The sequence below is a fragment of the Leptodactylus fuscus genome, chromosome 7 (genome assembly GCF_031893055.1).
Source record: "Leptodactylus fuscus isolate aLepFus1 chromosome 7, aLepFus1.hap2, whole genome shotgun sequence".
Taxonomy (NCBI): domain Eukaryota; kingdom Metazoa; phylum Chordata; class Amphibia; order Anura; family Leptodactylidae; genus Leptodactylus; species Leptodactylus fuscus.
The window spans coordinates 135386747-135404942 of record NC_134271.1 but is presented as its reverse complement, the minus strand read 5'-3'; the positions used below and the strand labels follow the sequence as shown (position 1 = coordinate 135404942).

At 41.5% G+C, this 18196-nt stretch overlaps 1 protein-coding gene across 1 annotated transcript; it reads right to left on the bottom strand.

Moving 5' to 3' along the window:
* Positions 1-2828: 2828 nt before the first annotated feature.
* LOC142213379 (embryonic protein UVS.2-like) lies at positions 2829-8685 on the bottom strand. The gene is made up of 11 exons (XM_075281697.1): positions 8667-8685; positions 8341-8475; positions 8134-8251; positions 7850-8025; positions 7162-7243; positions 6891-7018; positions 6653-6768; positions 6056-6281; positions 5093-5211; positions 4213-4423; positions 2829-2833 (listed from the first exon to the last, which is right to left on the bottom strand). The coding sequence occupies exons 1-11, from the start codon at positions 8683-8685 to the stop codon at positions 2829-2831; spliced, it is 1335 nt and encodes a 444-aa protein (XP_075137798.1).
* Positions 8686-18196: the final 9511 nt, after the last annotated feature.

Sequence of the window (18196 nt, the reverse complement as noted above, 5' to 3'; positions counted from 1 at the left end):
ATATAAGATTCTTGAATATAAATATCAGTTTGTAATTTATAGTACTGTAGGAATGCCTTATGTCATCATTGTGGGAAAATATCTCACATATGGAAGGGTATGGAAATAAGGCTCAAGAACAAGTATAAAGTAAAGCTCAAAGAGGTCAGGTCAAAAGATTAAAGGCAGTGCTAAGGAAGGGAGGGTAAGAACAGGGAACAATGAAAACAAACTCCAAAGTGGGGTGTACACACTGAAGTGTGGAAGTGTGGTGCTTAACAGACCCGTTACATGCATAGCATCGGGGGACATGGCGAGTACTGCCATGGCTGGACCCTCATATAGAGAAAAAAAGCATTAACTATTGTAAGTATTGTAATTTAGCATTATCCATAATACTTCAGAATCTACCCTGAAGGTCTTTGTCCATAACATGAAAGTCAGACAATCTCGAACAGTTTCTGCGCACACATATATACTGTCCCTTTGGTATTCCATCTGTAAGTGATGGCGGGTGCCTACTGTCCCAGGCTAATAGGGAATTTGTGGCGGTGGACTTCCTATGTACAACTGTCCATAAATGACCAGACTCTTCCTTAGTTATAGATAGATCCAAAAGATTAATCTGCCTGTATGTTAGGATTGGGTCTCACAGGGTCCACTCTCAGCGCACAGCGCCACCTGCGGGTCAATCTAACCCTCGCCATCGGCCTCATGTAGTGAGGTGTCTGGAGTGTAAGTCCAGATTTCGGCCTACTGAGCATGCTCAGACCTATTGGAGTCGCTCACAGGTTAAGTGCCACTTCTTGCCTACTGAGCATGAGTAGTGAGGTCATGGCCACCACCCTGTTGGGCGGGGACTCCACTTTAAAAAGTGTGAGCCACAAGGGGCCACACGGTGACTCAGTGGTTAGCACTGCAGCCTTGCAGCGCTGGAGTCCTGGTGTTCAAATCCCACCAAGGGCAAAAAACCATCTGCAAGGAGTTTGTATGTTCTCCCCGTGTTTGCATGGATTTCCATCCCATATTCCAAAAAAAAGACATACTGATAGGGAAAAAATATACATTGTGAGCTCTATGTGGTGCTCACAATCTACATAAAAAAAAAAAAGGATTGGGACCCGCAGCGCCACCTGTGGGTCAATCCAACCATCCAGCTTTCACCTTACTGAGCATGCTCAGATGTATTGGAGCTGCTCACAAGCTAAGTGCCATTTCCCCCTATTGAGCATGAGTGTGAGGTCATTGCCACCGCCCCTATTGGGCGGGGACTTCCTTTTAAATAGTGTGAGCCGATGCCTGCTGGGTGCTCACACTGTCTAAAACTTCCTCAAAGTCCACGGAGTGAATGACAGTAGTCAGGGATAGGCTCCAGTACTCAGGCAGGTTGTCAGACTAGGCCTCTGTGTGGGGTTTCTCTGCTTCAATCTGGGTGCTGTTAGTTAAGACCTGTAAGCCCTTAACTGTCAGCTCTACACCAGGGCTAGGAGCGGTAGACGCCATTCCAGCTTGTGGAGCTGCAGTAGGCTTGGTCTCTGAGATAGCCTATGTTACTGCCTGCTTCATGTATGGCTCCTAGCTGTATGCGGGAGCATGGGTGTTTGATGGCTCCAAGCTGTGTGCAGGAGCATGCAAACTCCCCTGGTAACTCCAAGCTGTGTGCAGGAGAATGTTCTAAACGTCCATGGTGGCCCCTAGCTGTTGCAGGTGTAAGTGTGTGTTTGCTGGCCTGGGGTGAGTGTTAATCCTTGGCAACCGTGTGTGTTTCACTTGTACTGGTGCACCTGGCCAGTGAGCTAAACTGACAGGATTTTAGTTGCACCTTGTTCACATGGAGTGTTGCACAGTGCACAATGTTCACATTGCGTTCAGGCTGCAGTGTCTTGCAGTAGTTCACATTTAGCCCAGGCTGCAGTGTCTTGCAGTAGTTCACATTAATCCAGGCTGCAGTGTCTTTGCAGTAGTTCACATTGAGTTCAGACATACAGCTGCCCACCATTGGGTCTGTGGACCTCGCTGTAGTGTTCTACAGCTAAGAGGTTCTGTAGTTTAAAAAAATATTTATATATACACATAACTGTAACAGTTTGCTACTCCTCAGTAGGCCACACTGAAGAAGATGGATAATGCTACTGTGACCCCTGGACTCCAAAGACCCTCAGCTTCCTGAGATGAATTGATACAACTGGGCAACTACCCTTATTCCTACTAAGTTATTCCCCTTTCCACTTAAACCATGACCTCTTGTCAGAAGAAAACGTGACAAAAGGTGTCTTAATCACATAATATGGAGGTCATTTTATTGCAAATTAAGCCAGAATTCTCATTTCTCTCTTCCTGAAGAAAACACCTATCACTTATACCAAATTGGAACCAATAAGGTGTGTTCATCTACCAAGTTCCAATAAACTGGTCATTTTATGACTCTCCCCAGCAACAACAAGATTTCAGAGTGAGAGAAGAGGATTATATATTCTACAGAAAGAATAGCAAAATGGTCATTATTATAAAACGCTAAGTTGTGACCCTCGATCATCCCCTTCATCAGGCAGCATTGCTAGACAGACATTGACATGGCCGCCATTACCGCACACCCTCACATTATCCCATACATCCATGCAGTCACAGTTAAACACAGAAGATAATACTATTGATGATGCAAATAGAAACTTTATTAGAATGTAGATAAGGGACAGAAATCATTACTTATTTCCTATATATTATATGTATATTCTATATGATTTGGTAAAGAAGAAGGAAATGAAGAATATTATAGAGATTTATCTTCATATAATCTCCGGAATAGAGTGCTTGAATGAATCTGTATTCCGGGGTGCGGTGATCTCCAGTTATACTGTAGAGAAAGACATAAAGATGGATTAGAAGATCAAATACAGGACGTCCAATCTATACATTACCTTCCATGTTATTGTCAAAGTAATACAATGTCCTTAATACATAAAAAGATGTAACATTTCTTACTATATGGTATATTTACTATAGGGATTGTATGGCTTATAAAATCTAATTCCTTTAGGGGCTCACCAGGACCCCCTCCTATTAGATAGAGTACAGGATAGTTACATAGAACATCTCTCAACTCAGACATTACACAGACGGCCTACAGGAACTGGAGAACACAACATGTACACTTCCTACACTTCCTGGTGCCACCTTGTGTGGCTGCCTTGATACAGAGCTCCAAGCTGGGAGCAACCTTTATCTTTCCTTTTTCACTCTTTTTTTCTCTGTATCTTCAAGAATCCTGTAACCAAGCAAACTAGTACTATGAATTAGCAACTATAAATCGAATGGAAGATCCTGTGGAGTATTTTGTTCCTTTTGTTTCTATTGTTAATCATGGACAATGACTCAAGACCTGGAGTTTTTTCCTGCGCACATGTGCCTGTTACCATCCCCCCAGGAGCTAAGGACAGCATGGACACCATGTGGCATGAAGGAGAAACCTACATGGAAGTGTGGACTTCTTCTTTTCAAGGAGATGATTTTTGGAGTCTATTGCTGATGTGTGAAGATGCCTACAGCTCACTGGTATTTCTTTCTTTTACTGTGGGCACGTGGGACTCTGTTACAGCCTGGGAACCTACCATCACCCACCTACCCATGTGTTTATGGAAGCTTGGCAAGAGAGCAGCACCCTGTCTACCTGGATGGCTTCAGACCTCTCTGGGCAGTAGAACACAGTGGTAAGAAGAAAGGAAGAGGAGGGCTTGTGATGAAGGATATTTGGGGCATTTATTTTTTTTGTGGTTAATGGACAATAGTGCTGATGTAAGATACCGAACTATCAGCTGTGAGCATGAGATCTCACCACCTACCAAAGGAACTACCACATGTTATCATGATAGCTGCATATGTCCCCCACCTCTGCAAAAAACGGGGGGTTTTTTGCCTATTATATCTACATGCTGTGACCCCCACTCCTCGTGTCCTCCAACCACGGTCGGGCTGTATTATTAACATCACTTCACACAGAGAACTAAATGATCCTGCAGTGTGTCTGTGTTTCTTTCTTTTTTAGTTGCTATGATTCCTAGGATTTCTCTATCTGCCATGACCTTGTATGCGTTTTTCTCTTGTTATATACTACTGTACCATCTATGAAACTGTATCACTGAAATTTCCCCATTGTGGGACTATTAAAGGATTATCTTATGTATTTACTACAGTATGTATGGGAGGGATATATACAGAAGAGACTGTAATACTCACTAAATTTATATGATGCCTGGAAGCCCCGGAACTCATTTCGGCTGTCACTAACAAATAACAGCTGCAAGGTGTTCCCAGAAGAGGTATAGGGACCTACTCTAGTTTCACCACATTGGGGGGCCAGTCTCTTGGTCCCATCCAGGATCTTTAGATAATCAAATGCACAGTAAATAAAAGACTCCACCTGGAAATCACTGACGGTCAGGTAAATCTGTAGCGATAAGAAGCAGATATTGTAATGTATCATAACACAATGGCAATACAGTATATTAGATCACACTATTCTTTGCTGGTCATATGTTATCACATCATTTTCAATTTTTTCCTCCCCCCACCTCTTCTAATTTGATATCACTACGCTTCCTTTTTTTGTATTTTTACTCCCCATTGTCTTTTCTCCAGCTACTTGCCGCAATTCTAATGATTTCATGTCATTGTAACTTTTCTATTACACATCTGTTATATTTAAAGCTTCAATAACAACAGATTTGAATAAAAAATTCTAATATATTACAATGTATTGTGGGGAATCAGAATTCACGTATTGATTTTTGTTTTGCCTTTTGATAATTTTATGGCTGGAAATTGTCCAATCAAGAGCTCAAAAATGATATTTAAATAAGAGCTTTCACCGTGACCATCAAGTCCATGTCATGGTTTAATAGCTGCTTCTCCACTGATTCTAGCACAGATGGAACTTGTCTATAGATCCCACAGTTCCCGATAAATCTAATCTAGTTAGTTATTTTTGGGGCTTGATCAGCGGCTAAGGCTCGGTACTGTCAGGAGGGCGGTGTCAGGCAGGAGTGTTATTCTGAGCCCTGACACTGCTTCTCCTTAATCCTTCAATCCTTCTTCTTAAAACAAAATAAATCCTTACCCGGCGCCCAACAGGGGCCGTGATTGTGTAGATGCATCTCTGGTTTGGGTAATAGCGTACGGGGTATCCAGGTGAAGTAATGTTTCTCTGTGGTGTATAAAAGGTTCCTCCACATTGCACTGGGAAAAACATACATTATATTGTAGGGAATAAAGTACATAAAAAGGGTTTATATGTAACACACATTCATTTGACTCAGCAAACCAAAGTTTAACACAGTCCATGAGATTACATTGCATGGTATGTAGTGTGTCACATATCAAGTCATATCTGGCTGATCTGTAACGTGGCAAATGATCAGCTGAAAAACAATCATCTGATCTATTGTGTTGTTCATGAAGGTTCCAGTGGTTTTATCTGTCTTATGGAGAGGCCATCAATGTAATTTCTCCACAACCATTTGTATTATTAATAGAGATGAGTGAGTAGTACTCGACCGAATACCTATTCGATCGAATACTACGGTATTCAAAATACTCGTACTCATTCGAGTACCACTTGCTATTCGAATGCTATACAGTCTCCGTGCAGCTTCCCGGCGGTGACTTCCGGCTCTGAATTCACTCTGCCAGGCATCGGGCCTGGGCAGAGCCGACTGCGCATGCCGACTTGTAGTGCGGGCATGCGCAGTTGGCTCTACCCAGGCCCGATACCTGGCAGAGTGAATTCAGAGCCAGAAGATGCCGCGGGGACGCTGCACGGAGAAGACTTCTCGGAGGATCCAGCCCGACCCTCACTCGTAGACTTGGTAAGTATAATTTGATTGAACATTGCCTACCCCTGAAATGAGCATTTTCCCCTCATAGAGTATAATAGGGTTCGATATTCGATTCGAGTAGTCGAATATTGAGGGGCTACTCAAAACGAATATCGAACCTCGGACATTTTACTGTTCGCTCATCTCTAATTATTAAACAACAACAATTATTATTATTATTACCCAAACAGGATTTTATCCTATACCTGAGCTGTATACAGCTTTGAAGCCGACCCCAGCATCACTGTCATCACTAGAAAACTCCACCAGTAGTTGGCTAGTAGAAGAAATAATCGGAGGGATCAGTCCGGACCCACAAGTTCTGTCCAAAATCAGGGGATAGTTCTTAGTAGGACCATCATAAATCCTAATATAGTCAGATGTACAATTGGGAGATGACTGGATATCAAAGGCAGTAAAGTTCAAGGAAATCTAAAAAAGGAAAAACAATAAAAAAAACTGAAATCTGATGCATAAACCACCACACTGGTATTAATAATTCTGTCCCATAAAATGTTTACGGAATGTGCCCTATTGCTGTGGATTTTATATAGATAAGCTAAGGATTTGCCATATTGAATTGCTATGGGGCTAATTTGCTTGGCCATTGGTATTATGACGCCATGTTACATTTGGATTTCTGATGCTAGGGTTACAATAATCCTTGTGGATTTGCTGAATGAAGGTTTATTGATAACCCCCATGTATCAGGAGGAAGATTGTATACATGTAGTGATATGAGTTCTCCTTCCTGATATACCGGATACGCCTGATATACTAGTTCTGGTTCTTCATCACTGTACCTGGTTTGATGGCATCCTAATCAGCCATACACAGTTGGTATTATGTGGGTAGGGTGATGGGTAGTTGGCTGAGGTCAGAGTCCCATTGTCTTCATTCAGTAAATTAGCACAGAGGTCTAAAAGGGGAAAAATTAATATCATGTTTATATTTTAGAAAAATATCTTTATTGGTCTTTTATGGTTTGATGATGGATCTTGGACACAACTTTCTGAAAACTTTAGACCTGCAAGAACTTACCACATTGATACAATTTGTTGATTTTAGAAACATCTAGAACACTGAGTCCATCTCTTTGTCCAATTGGGATGTTTGCGATGGGGATGGTCACAATAGTGGGTTGTCCTGATGTGTTAGAGAATGCCCACCTGGCCAGAGATAGAGACAAGGAGGAGACATAAGGATGTGACCAAATGATACATCATAGAACAGAATAGATCAGATGTATTATAGCTTTGTCCTCTATGGTATCTAGATATTATTAAGTATTTATTATTAATGTCAGTCTTACGGGTCATAATGCATCACCGATCCATAGTCATACTCCAGACCAAGGTTATTGGTGTCCAGTTTGGCAAAATTTAAAACATAATCTGAAACATAAAAGATTTCTCTTACATTGGATATCGTAATGACCACAACATTGATTGTATAGGAGAAAATATAATGTTGTTGGGTTTACAACTGGCTCAGTTATAGGTAACAAAGGTGCTTAATAATGGGAAGATTGGGTCACAGTCACTAGTGGGGTGCCACAGGGGTTAATATTGAGTCCTCTTGTATTTACTATGTTTATTCATGACCTAGTAGACGGTTTATATAGTGGGGGGTCCATATTTGCAGATGATACTAAACTCTGTAAAGTAATAAATACTCAGGTAGATAGTAGAATATTACAGGGGGGTCTACGGAAGCTAGAAGCATGGTGGAGACTTCACAAATGAAGTTTAATGTGGGCAAATGTAAGGTTATGGATTTTAGCTGAAGTAATACAGTATATGGTTACGTACTTATAGTAAATTACTGGGTAAGGTGTCTGGTGAAAACACTATTGATAATTTTACTCCTAGGCTAGTGACTTTTTAATTTTTTTCCCTTGACATATGTCAATTGGCATCAGCTAAGTTATACTTGAAGGACCTGTGTATTAATCCAAAATAATCTACTATGTAACTATGTATGTATGTTTTGGCCATTACCTGATGATATGTACTGGTACATGATGGTGACATAGTCATCACGGTCACTCCTCATATGTTCATGGTAGAAGCCCAGGGCATGGTTTAGCTCATGTTGTATAATTCCTCTGTACATACAACCACCATCCAATCCAACTCTTTGACCTCCACCGACTCGTCCCACATTCGCTACACACCTGAATATATAGAAGAAATAACATGTTTGATCATTCTCTAATAACTTTTCTAAGATTCTATCAAAGTTTTTAGTCCACCAAATCTGCAGTCTGAGTAGTGGGACCTACCCTTCTGTATCCAAAATGTTGAGGTAGTCATTCTCCGTTGTCCGGGGTACAAACCTTACACATGTAAGGGTCTCAAATTCTTGCATCGAATTGTTAAACAAGCTGAGTTGCCAAGAACCTGGGGGTGACATGAATATTTATAGGGTGATCCAGTGTTGGGCAGTTGGTATGACCACCATAGGTAGAAAATAAAGAGCAAAAACTTACTATAATTAGAGAAAACTACATAGGGCACATTGACCGTCCCATCTGTAGATTTGGGCCACAAGCAATCTGTACAGGTTGTAGCACTGCGTCCGGGATTTATCAGCATGTCATCATGATATACGGCTGTGGGATTTGCTAAATAAAGAAGATTTCCATTGTAAATGCTATATCACACATATATTACTCTTAGTATTACACCTTCATGGACATTACAGAGAGATGAAGCAATGGTTAGACAATAACGTCACTAATCTTATGAGTTATTCTAACTCTCATCTTATCTCATTTCTCTTTATATCACATTATATTATATGACATTATCTTACCTGGGTCAGATGTTGCCATTTTCTTATTCATATTTAATGTATTTTCTATAAAATTAGAGAAGAATATTGATCAGGTTACAAAGTCCATCTATATGGAAGAATTCTCAAGTCCTGGAAACCCGAAGAAATTTAGAAAAGAACCCTCTTTGTATTTTCAGAATGTGACGTAACCGGATCCTGATAGAAAGTGATGGCTGAGTTAATGTTTCCTTCCTATATATAATATTTCTTATTTCCGCGCTATTGGCACTTGGCACTGGCTTATTCTAAGATCTTATGTGTAAAGACTGTATAGGACAGACCCGGCCGCCATGTTCCCAATTGGAACACTTTGGATCCAGTGTTTCTTAGTATAACGGACCTTGTGTAATCATCTTCATCTTATTATATTTACATTAATAACATTGTGGACAAAGACTTTGATGTCCTTGTACTAGTATAAAAACCCATTTCATTCAGTCATGTCTAACACCATCTATACATACAATAGTTTGAGGACGTCTTATCTTACTTTGTAGCATTAATACAATGGTGTATGAAAGTAAACTAAACTGTAAAGCATTTTACCAAATGTTCTCTGTTGCATTCATGCCTTTCTGCCATGTATGGATTGAATAATAATAATAATAATAATAATAATAATAATAATAATAATAATAATAATAATAATAATAATAATAATAATAATAATAATATTATTTAAACATTATTATTGTTATTAACATTGTTATTATTATTAACATTATTAGTATTACTATTATTATTATTATTATTCAATCATAATTTTTAAATACTTAAAATATTTAAAACATTTTATAAATATGGTGAATCATGTGGATTATTTTTTATGAATTCACTAAATAACATAATATATATTCAGTAAATATGAAATCTGAGAAGTCACATTTGCAGACTTATGAGAGGTGCGGACACCTAAGAATAGCCCAAATACCAGATGTAGACGTCTTACCATATTCCTCTAATCCTGGAATGGAAATCTATAGAAAACATAATTGTCATCATTACTAAAATTCAATATCAACACAAACAGATCTCTGTACAAAATGTGATATACAATATACAAAGTAGTATTTGCTGTAGTGAAATTCCAAATATAAACTGAATAATTAGTGTAAAAAATGCAATATGATGTGAAAACTTAATAATAAAAAATCTAAAAATATGTCCAATAATTAAAAAAAATCTTTCTATTCCATAACTTAAAATTTCTGAAGATAATTTCAGATTTAAACTTTGACAAGTCATAGAAGATATAAGGACAAATTGAAAAGAAGACAAGAATTAGAAGGAATTAGCAATGTGTCTAAGAGTCTATTAAATATGAAATGAGTATTATTAATACAGTGATGTTTGATTTTAATCTTATTAGAGTGTAAGTTATAGAAAACTATTTACAGGTCTGATTGAAATTGAAATTCAGTCCCCAAGAATAATCCACCAATAGCAGAGAAATATACAATAAGTCTCCCATCCCTCCGCAGCTTATGTAAGAGTCTTGCTGTCGTGTAGACATATAGATGGATCTTACCTGTAATGGTGGAGATAGAGGGACACTTGTCACAGGTCCGGCTACACAAAGGAGGAGAAGGAGGGAAATCTTCTCGGCCATGTTGCTGAGATATCTCTACAATATTAGAAGGATTGTTCCTTGCCTAGATGAATGCTAACCTTCATGTCAGGAATGTCTTATATACATGTAGAGGAGAGATATCTAACCAATCACAAGGTAGAAAGAAGATCCCTGTAATAGTCAGAAGACCCCGGGGCAGGTATACGCCTGTTATGATTATAATTATCGCTATATGAGACCATGGTGACGTCTATGGAAATGTTCTACAATTTGTTCTGCAAGGTTTTATGGTTTACAGATGTCATGTTAATAATTTTATGCATACGTGTCAAAAAAACAAAACACATAACACTTGGTTACCAATACCAACAATCTACTAATATCCCATAGCCATTGTGCGCCTTCACTTGTAAAGTAATATAATGCCCTCAAAATTGGATCTACCAATTCACTGAAGATAACAGACAGAGAGTTCAAAGTTCACAACTGCTACATAATCAATAGATTCTATGCTCAATATATAATAATTACCTCCAACAAGAGGACTGATCATAGAAGCCTATGGAGAGACAAATCTACATGGTTACAATTACACTAATCTTCTGATGGTGATCTCTTCCTAACCCTCAGGCTACTGGTTTTTCACCATGTCAGATGGGACAAACCACCTGCCATAGGGTAAAATACAGAGAAACTGAAGCCTATTATCTGGCCCCTATTTCTTATATCCAAAGGGGTCATTGTGACATAATGAGATTAATATGTCTGTCCGTAATAACAGTACACATGGTCCATAAAAGCCGAGGTTTAGAAGCCATAGCGCCTCCTCCTCAATGCAGAGCCTTCTCTGCCCATCCACAACTGACACAGCAGCAACAGGCAAGATGGACATCTAAGACCAAAACATAATTGTCATCCACGGGCATGCACCCCGGGACTCCAACCTCCAATAGTAAGAGAGGGGCATGGACCACTATGGAGATATAGGACACTAGCTGCAATAACATCCCTCACTATCTCAATGTCCTGATAACATTGTTTCCAGAGAACATTAGAATGAAGAGCCAACAATATAACTCATTGTATCCCATAATCACTCAGGATATAACTAGAACCCAGTGAGATCAGTCCTATCATTATTGTTATAGAGAGACATATATTTAGTCAGCCACTAATTGTGCAAGTTCTCCCACTTAAAAAGATGAGGTCAGCCTGTAATTGACATCATAGGTAGACCTCAACTATGAGAGACAAAATGAGAAAGCAAATCCAGAAACTCACATTGTCTGATGTGGAAAGAATTTATTTGCAAATGATGGTGGAAAATAAGTATTTGATCAATAACAAAAGTTCATCTCAATATTATTTGTTGGCAATAACAGAGGTCAAACGTTTTCTGTAAGTCTTCACAAGGTTGGCACACGCTGTTGCTGGTATGGTCCCATTTCTTCCTGCAGATCTCCTCTAGAGCAGTGATGTTTTGGGGCTGTCGCTGGGCAACACATACTTTCAACCCCTCCAAAGGTTTTCTATAGGCTTGAGATCTGGAGACTGGCTAGGCCACTCCAGGACCTTGAAATGCTTCTTACAAAGCCACTCCTCCATTGCCCTGGCGGTGTGCTTTGGATCATTGTCATGCTGAAAGACGTAGCCATGTTTCATCTTCAATGCCCTTTCTGATGGAAGGAGGTTTGCACTTAACATCTCCCTATACATGGCCCCATTCATTCTTTCATATATACGGATCAATCGTCCTGGTCCCTTTGCAGAGAAACAGCCCCAAAGCCGGATGTTGCCATCCCAATGCTGGTGGTCTTTGGATGCAACTCAGCATTCTTTCTCCTCCAAATACGAGTTGTGTTTCTACCAAACAGTTCTACTTTGGTTTTATCTGACCATATGACATTCTCCCAATACTCTTCTGGATCCTCCAAATGCTCTCTAGCAAACTTCAGACGGGCCCGGACATGTACTGACTTAGGGTGCATTCAGACTACGTAACGCCGGGCGTGTATGAGAGCCGTACACGCCGGCATTACGGCAGACTGCCGAACACTTCCCATTCACTTCAATGGGAGCGCTCGTAACAGCGGCGTTTACGAGCGCTCCCATTGAAGTGAATGGGAAGTGTTCGGCAGTCTGCCGTAATGCCGGCATGTACGGCTCTCATACACGCCCGGCGTTACGTAGTCTGAATGCACCCTTAAGCAGTGGGACACGCCTGGCACAGCAGGATCTGAGTCCCTGGTGGTGTAGTGTGTTACTGATGGTAGCCTTTGTTATGTTGGTCCCAACTCTCTGCAGGACATTCACTAGGTCCCCCGTGTGGTTCTGGGATTTTTGCGCACAATTCCTGTCTTAGGGCTAGTTCACACGTGAACTGCCCGCGCGGGTTTTGACACAGAGAGAGACGCGGCGAGCCGCGTCTCTCTCTTGTCAAAACCCACCCGCCGCGACCATCGCTGTCGCGGCTTAACCCTCTGCTGTCGGCTCAAATGAATGAGCCGACATAGGAGGGAGCTGCGGGGGGCGGAAGCCGCGCGACTGAGACAGCGCGGCTTCCGCCTGAAGAAAGGACATGTCCTTTCTTTTCTCTGCTAGCAGCAGCTTGCCGCTAGCGGAGAATAGAAGCCCAGCGGTCTCCATAGACCACCATTATAAGGGGAGGTTTTGGACGCGAAATCCGCTGTCAAAAACCTCCCCTTATACTCACGTGTGAACTAGCCCTTACAATACAAAGTGTAGTCACAGCCCCGTGTAATTACAAAAACATAGATTGCTTATTTGCTTACTTGTCCAATGCGATGAGACCCAAGAAGTATCCTGGAGATGCACGGAGAACCTTCCGGTGGGTGAGGAGGAAATGGCAATGAATGGATATCCAGCACTCTGTAACTTCTTTGTATTAAAAATAAATTTTATTTCGGTGACATGCTCCCTTTAAAATCCGAGTATATACAAAAACATATAAAGATGCAGACGGGATGGTAACGTCTGCATCTTTATATGTTTTTGTATATACTCGGATTTTAAAGGGAGCATGTCTCCGAAATAAAATTTATTTTTAATACAAAGAAGTTACGGAGTGCTGGATATCCATTCATTGCCATTTCACAATTCCTGTGATCATTTTGACCCCGCAGGGTGAAATCTTGCATGGAGCTCCAGATGGAGGGAGATTATCAGTGGTCTTGTATGTCTTCCATTTTCTAATTGTTGCTCCCACAGTTGATTTCTTCACACTAAGCTGCTTACCTATTGCATATTCAGTCTTCCCAGCCTGGTGCAGGGCTACAATTTTGTTTTTGGTGTCCTTCGACAGCTCTTTGGTCTTCATCATAGTGGAGTTTGGAGTCTGACTGTGGATTGTGGACAGATGATTTTTATACTGATAAGTTCAAACAGGAGCCATTACTACAGGTAATGAGAAATATGTAAATCTGTTTTCTACTATGTAATTAGGAAACAATGCCTAGAAGTTTCTCATCTCAGCCAAACCAGTTTTCCCTACGCTCTGCTGAAAAGATCCAACAGATTGAAACAGTGCTGTCCATATTTGGGATATTGTTCCTTTTGGAATAGGTTTAATGGTTTGGCTAAACCTCGCATCATAACATTAGGCTTGTTGAAAAAGTATTGCATGATGTTTAAGGGGGCTGTCTCTAGAGGGCAGCAAGCAGAGGCATTGTTTTCCTAATTACATCCTGGAAAACTGATTTGCTAATTTCTCATAATCCCCCAGTGGAGCAAAAATGGCTTTTAAGTCTCCATATGCCTGCAAAGGTGCTGTCTCCTTAAGGAGTGATATTATCCCCAGATACAGGTAATGAGTGGAGAACAGAGGAGGCTCATAAAGAAGAAGCTATAGGTCTGTGAGAGCCATAAATCGTGCTTGTTTGTAGGTGACCAAATACTTATTATCCCCCATAATATGCAAACAAGTTCTTTCCACATCAGACAATGTGATTCTCTGGATTTGTTTTCTCATTTTGTCTCTCATAGTTGAGGTCTACCTATGATGTCAATTACAGGCCGACCTCATCTTTGTAAGTTGGAGAACTTGCACAATTGGTGGCTGACTAAATAATTTTTCCCCACTGTATAAGGATATATATATATATATATATATATATATCGCAAGGTAAGTGGATAACTGTATAAATAAATAAATCAAGACCTTCAATAGCAATGCAGGTCGACATATTGTAGTTCACATAAGTCAAAAACTCTCTAGAGGAGAGGTCTATAAGTCCCCTCACTAGATGTCAGGGCTCCATCACAAGGCTTCTGGTTACTGAAGTAGAGAAAGTAGGCCCACAAGTGCAGGGTATCTATCAGTAGCAGAGGGGTCCCCACACTCTAGCGCTTGGAGCTCCCACGGGTCAAAGTCATTGAACTCTAGTAACCCCTTACACAGGTAGCTGTCAATGGAAGGTCTATACATAATAATACATAATAACTCCATTGAAGAGTTCTTAAATTAAGCCAAATCAAAAGAGTGTAAAATAATACTGGATATTAGTAACAGCTGTAACAATGACTATTCTATTGTATGTACCTTAGAAATATGACAAAATTATCCACATCAAAAATCTGACATCAGTAATCCATGAAACTGCCCAGTATTGTATTGTCCTGGTAATCACCATGTGGTCACATGTAAAGTTAATTCTGTATGGATAACAGGCGTATACCGGCCCCAGGGTCTTCTACTGACTGTTACAGATATCTTTATTTCTGCTTTGTAATTGGATAGATTTCTATAATCTACAAGTACAAGTGCACAAGGTATAAGGGACAAGTGCACAAGGACAAAGGACAAGTACTGTATGTACAAGGTACAGGTGTATACAAGTATAAGTGCACAAGTACAAGGGACAAGTGTGCGAGTACAAGGGACTTTGCACAAGTACAAGGGACAAGTGTGCGAGTACAAGGGACAAGTGCACAAGTACAAAGGACAAGTACAAGGGACAAATGTACAAGGGGCAAGTATATAAGGGACAAGTGCACAAGTACACGAAGACACGGAATCCGCCATACTGTTATGGCCAATGTCAAGAAAGGGTTAAGAAGACACAACCTATTGATGAATCAGGCGTGATTTACACTTATTGGACAATTTATTAAGTCGGACTTACAAAGTATCAGTCTCAATTACACCAAGTGCCAAAAATATGTTGGCAATTGGGGTAACTGAGGAGTCAAACAGTCAGTGGTCGAACACCTTTGTTTTTATTCCTAAGACAGATGGTACCACAAGGTTCTGTAATGATTTCCGTAAACTAAATGAAGTATCAAAATTTGATGCCTACCCAATTCCCAGAGTCAATAAGTTAATTGAGAAGTAGGGACATGGGGCAAGGAACTCTGGGAACTCAGGATCCCCCACAATATCATTCAGGCAGCCAATCAGCAGCCAGCCCTGTCACAGCCCTATAAATACCCTCCACCATCTTAGGTTCAAGCATTTTCCATTGTACTTAGTGCACAGAGAGAGTTCAGCAGGTGCTAGGGACAGTGGTAGAAAATGGTTAAACAGTGATGTTTGCAGCCTGGGTAATAGTAACAATACTACTATGACTGGCTGCACTGACTGCCATTATAGTAATGCGCAGCAAAATTACAGGCCTTTTTGCCGTGATTAAGTGCCATAAAAAGAGATTATCCATTAATCTCCGCAGTTATCTGTAATAATCAGATAAATAATAATAATAATTGGAAATTAATGGGGGAAAAAAATTAGTGGCAGTTTTTTGGTTAAGCCTCCGGGAAAGCTGAACATGGCCATTCGTGGACAGAAGGTAAAGCACGGCCAGGGTGCCATCGGTAGCACCACCAGCTCTCGTCAACATATGCAGCATCAGTATAAAGTGACCTGGGAGAATTGTGGCTCTAATGTGGTGGTCCAGCCTGCCGCAGCAACCGCTGCATCACCCAGTGGCATGCACCCCATTTCAGGCAGTCAAAGCTCCACCACCTCAGCTGAATGAAGTTGGGTGTCCCTCCCATTATTTGCTGGTCCTGATGCTCCTCCTCCTCCCCCCCTAGTCAGCCATTGCACCAGCAAACAATCACCGAAGTGATTTCAAAGAGACAACAGTATGTGTGCACTCATCCACTGGTGCTGAAGCTGAACGTGCCCCTGTCCAAGTTGCTGGTGCTACAGTTTTTCCATTTCCAAGTGGTCATCTCTGCACCTTTCAGAGACCTGATTGCTTGTGCCGAGCCAATGTGGTTGTCCCAAGCCATCATTTCTTAGCCAAAAAGGCAGGACCAGCCCTGCACAAATATGTGGAACAGAAGGTTGGCCAGTCCTCGAGCATGTCAGTTTCTGCCAAAGTGGACGGCAGCGCTGACGTTGGAGCTGTAACTACGGTCAAGGACAATATATGTCCTTTACGGGTGAATGTGATTCTAGCCCAGACACACCAGCAACTTGGCCAGGTGACACTGCTACCACCCCCACGTTCTCATCACGTTGGTCCTGAAACAATGTCTGTCTCATCCTCCACTGTGTCCTCAGCCTCCACTGCAGGGACAATTCACAGTGCTCCTCCAGCATACCACATGTGCAGGGTAAGGCGGTGTCGCGCTGTTCTAAACCTTGTATGTCTACGCATACAGAGTCAAACAGGGGAGGAACTACTCCGTGCCCTGCATCAAGAAATTGAATCTTGGCTTTCTCTGTGACAACTCAAAATCGGAACCATGGTGACCAATAATAGGAGGAACATGGTGTCGGAGCTGCATCAAGGAGGGCTGAGCTATGAAGTGGAGGAGGAGGACATTGGAGCACAAGCAATGTGTAGCTAAATTTGTGGTTTTTCTACACAGGTGACAGAAGAAGAGGAGCAGGAGCAGCTGGAAGAGCAAGAGGAAGATGAGGAAGATGAGGCAGATGACCCAGATACACCATGGCAGTATACAGTGGAGATGGATGCAGAAAGTCTCTATAAGTCACTTGCAAAATTGGCCTGAAGCATGCTCACTTGCTTGCGTAGTGACAGCTGAATTGTCACCATTAGGCAGAGGGATGACTACTGACGCGCCACCATTTTAGACTCTTGCTGCCAGTCAAAAATGGGGGCCTGCTTTAGACCCACTGAGAGGGAGGACAAACTGAACTAATATAGAGACATTCTATGTAGTTGAGTTGGCCACTGCCTATCTGCGCCATTGTCCATCCTTCTTCAGGTCTAACTAGGGGGGCCCTGGGCACTCACTTTGCACTGCCATGGCATCTGTGGGGAAGTGGTAGGGCAGGAGCAGTAACAGCTCCATCAGCGGCAGCCTGAGCCTAGAGTCGCTGATTAACAGCTTTCTTCACCTGCATAGTAAAGAAATTACTCACCAGCAGCTAGACACAGAGCAGAACCTGAACCAGTAGGTGGTGGCATACTTGGAATGCATCCTGCCTTCTGTCATGAAAGATCTTCTGGACTACTGGGCAGACAAGCTGGATTTGTGGCCGCAAATGGCTAAGTTTTCCCTGGAAAAGCAATCCTGCCCAGCCAGTAATGTGGCATCAGAGTGGGTGTTTAGTGTGGCACGGACCATAGCTACCCCAAGGAGAACGTCTTCTTTTTACCCAAGATATGAAGAGACTGACCTTTGTCAACATAAATCAGGTGTGATCAGCTAGGATTTCCAACAACCAACGTCTGATGTATCAGATTAAATGATGCATGCTGCCTCACCCAAAGCTTAACAAAAGAGACCAGTTTCATCTGGCTACCTGCCTCAGTTACTATTCTGATGCTGATGACCACCTGATGCCACACATGTGATGCCAAGTGCTCCTTCTTACAGCCACCATTGTCAGGGGGTACTGTTTGTGCCACCAACCTCTCCACTCTGTGGCCTCCTCATGCTGTTTTCACCTCCCCACTCTCTCACCAGGTCACTCTGTGGCCTCTTCATGCTGCTGCTACCTTAA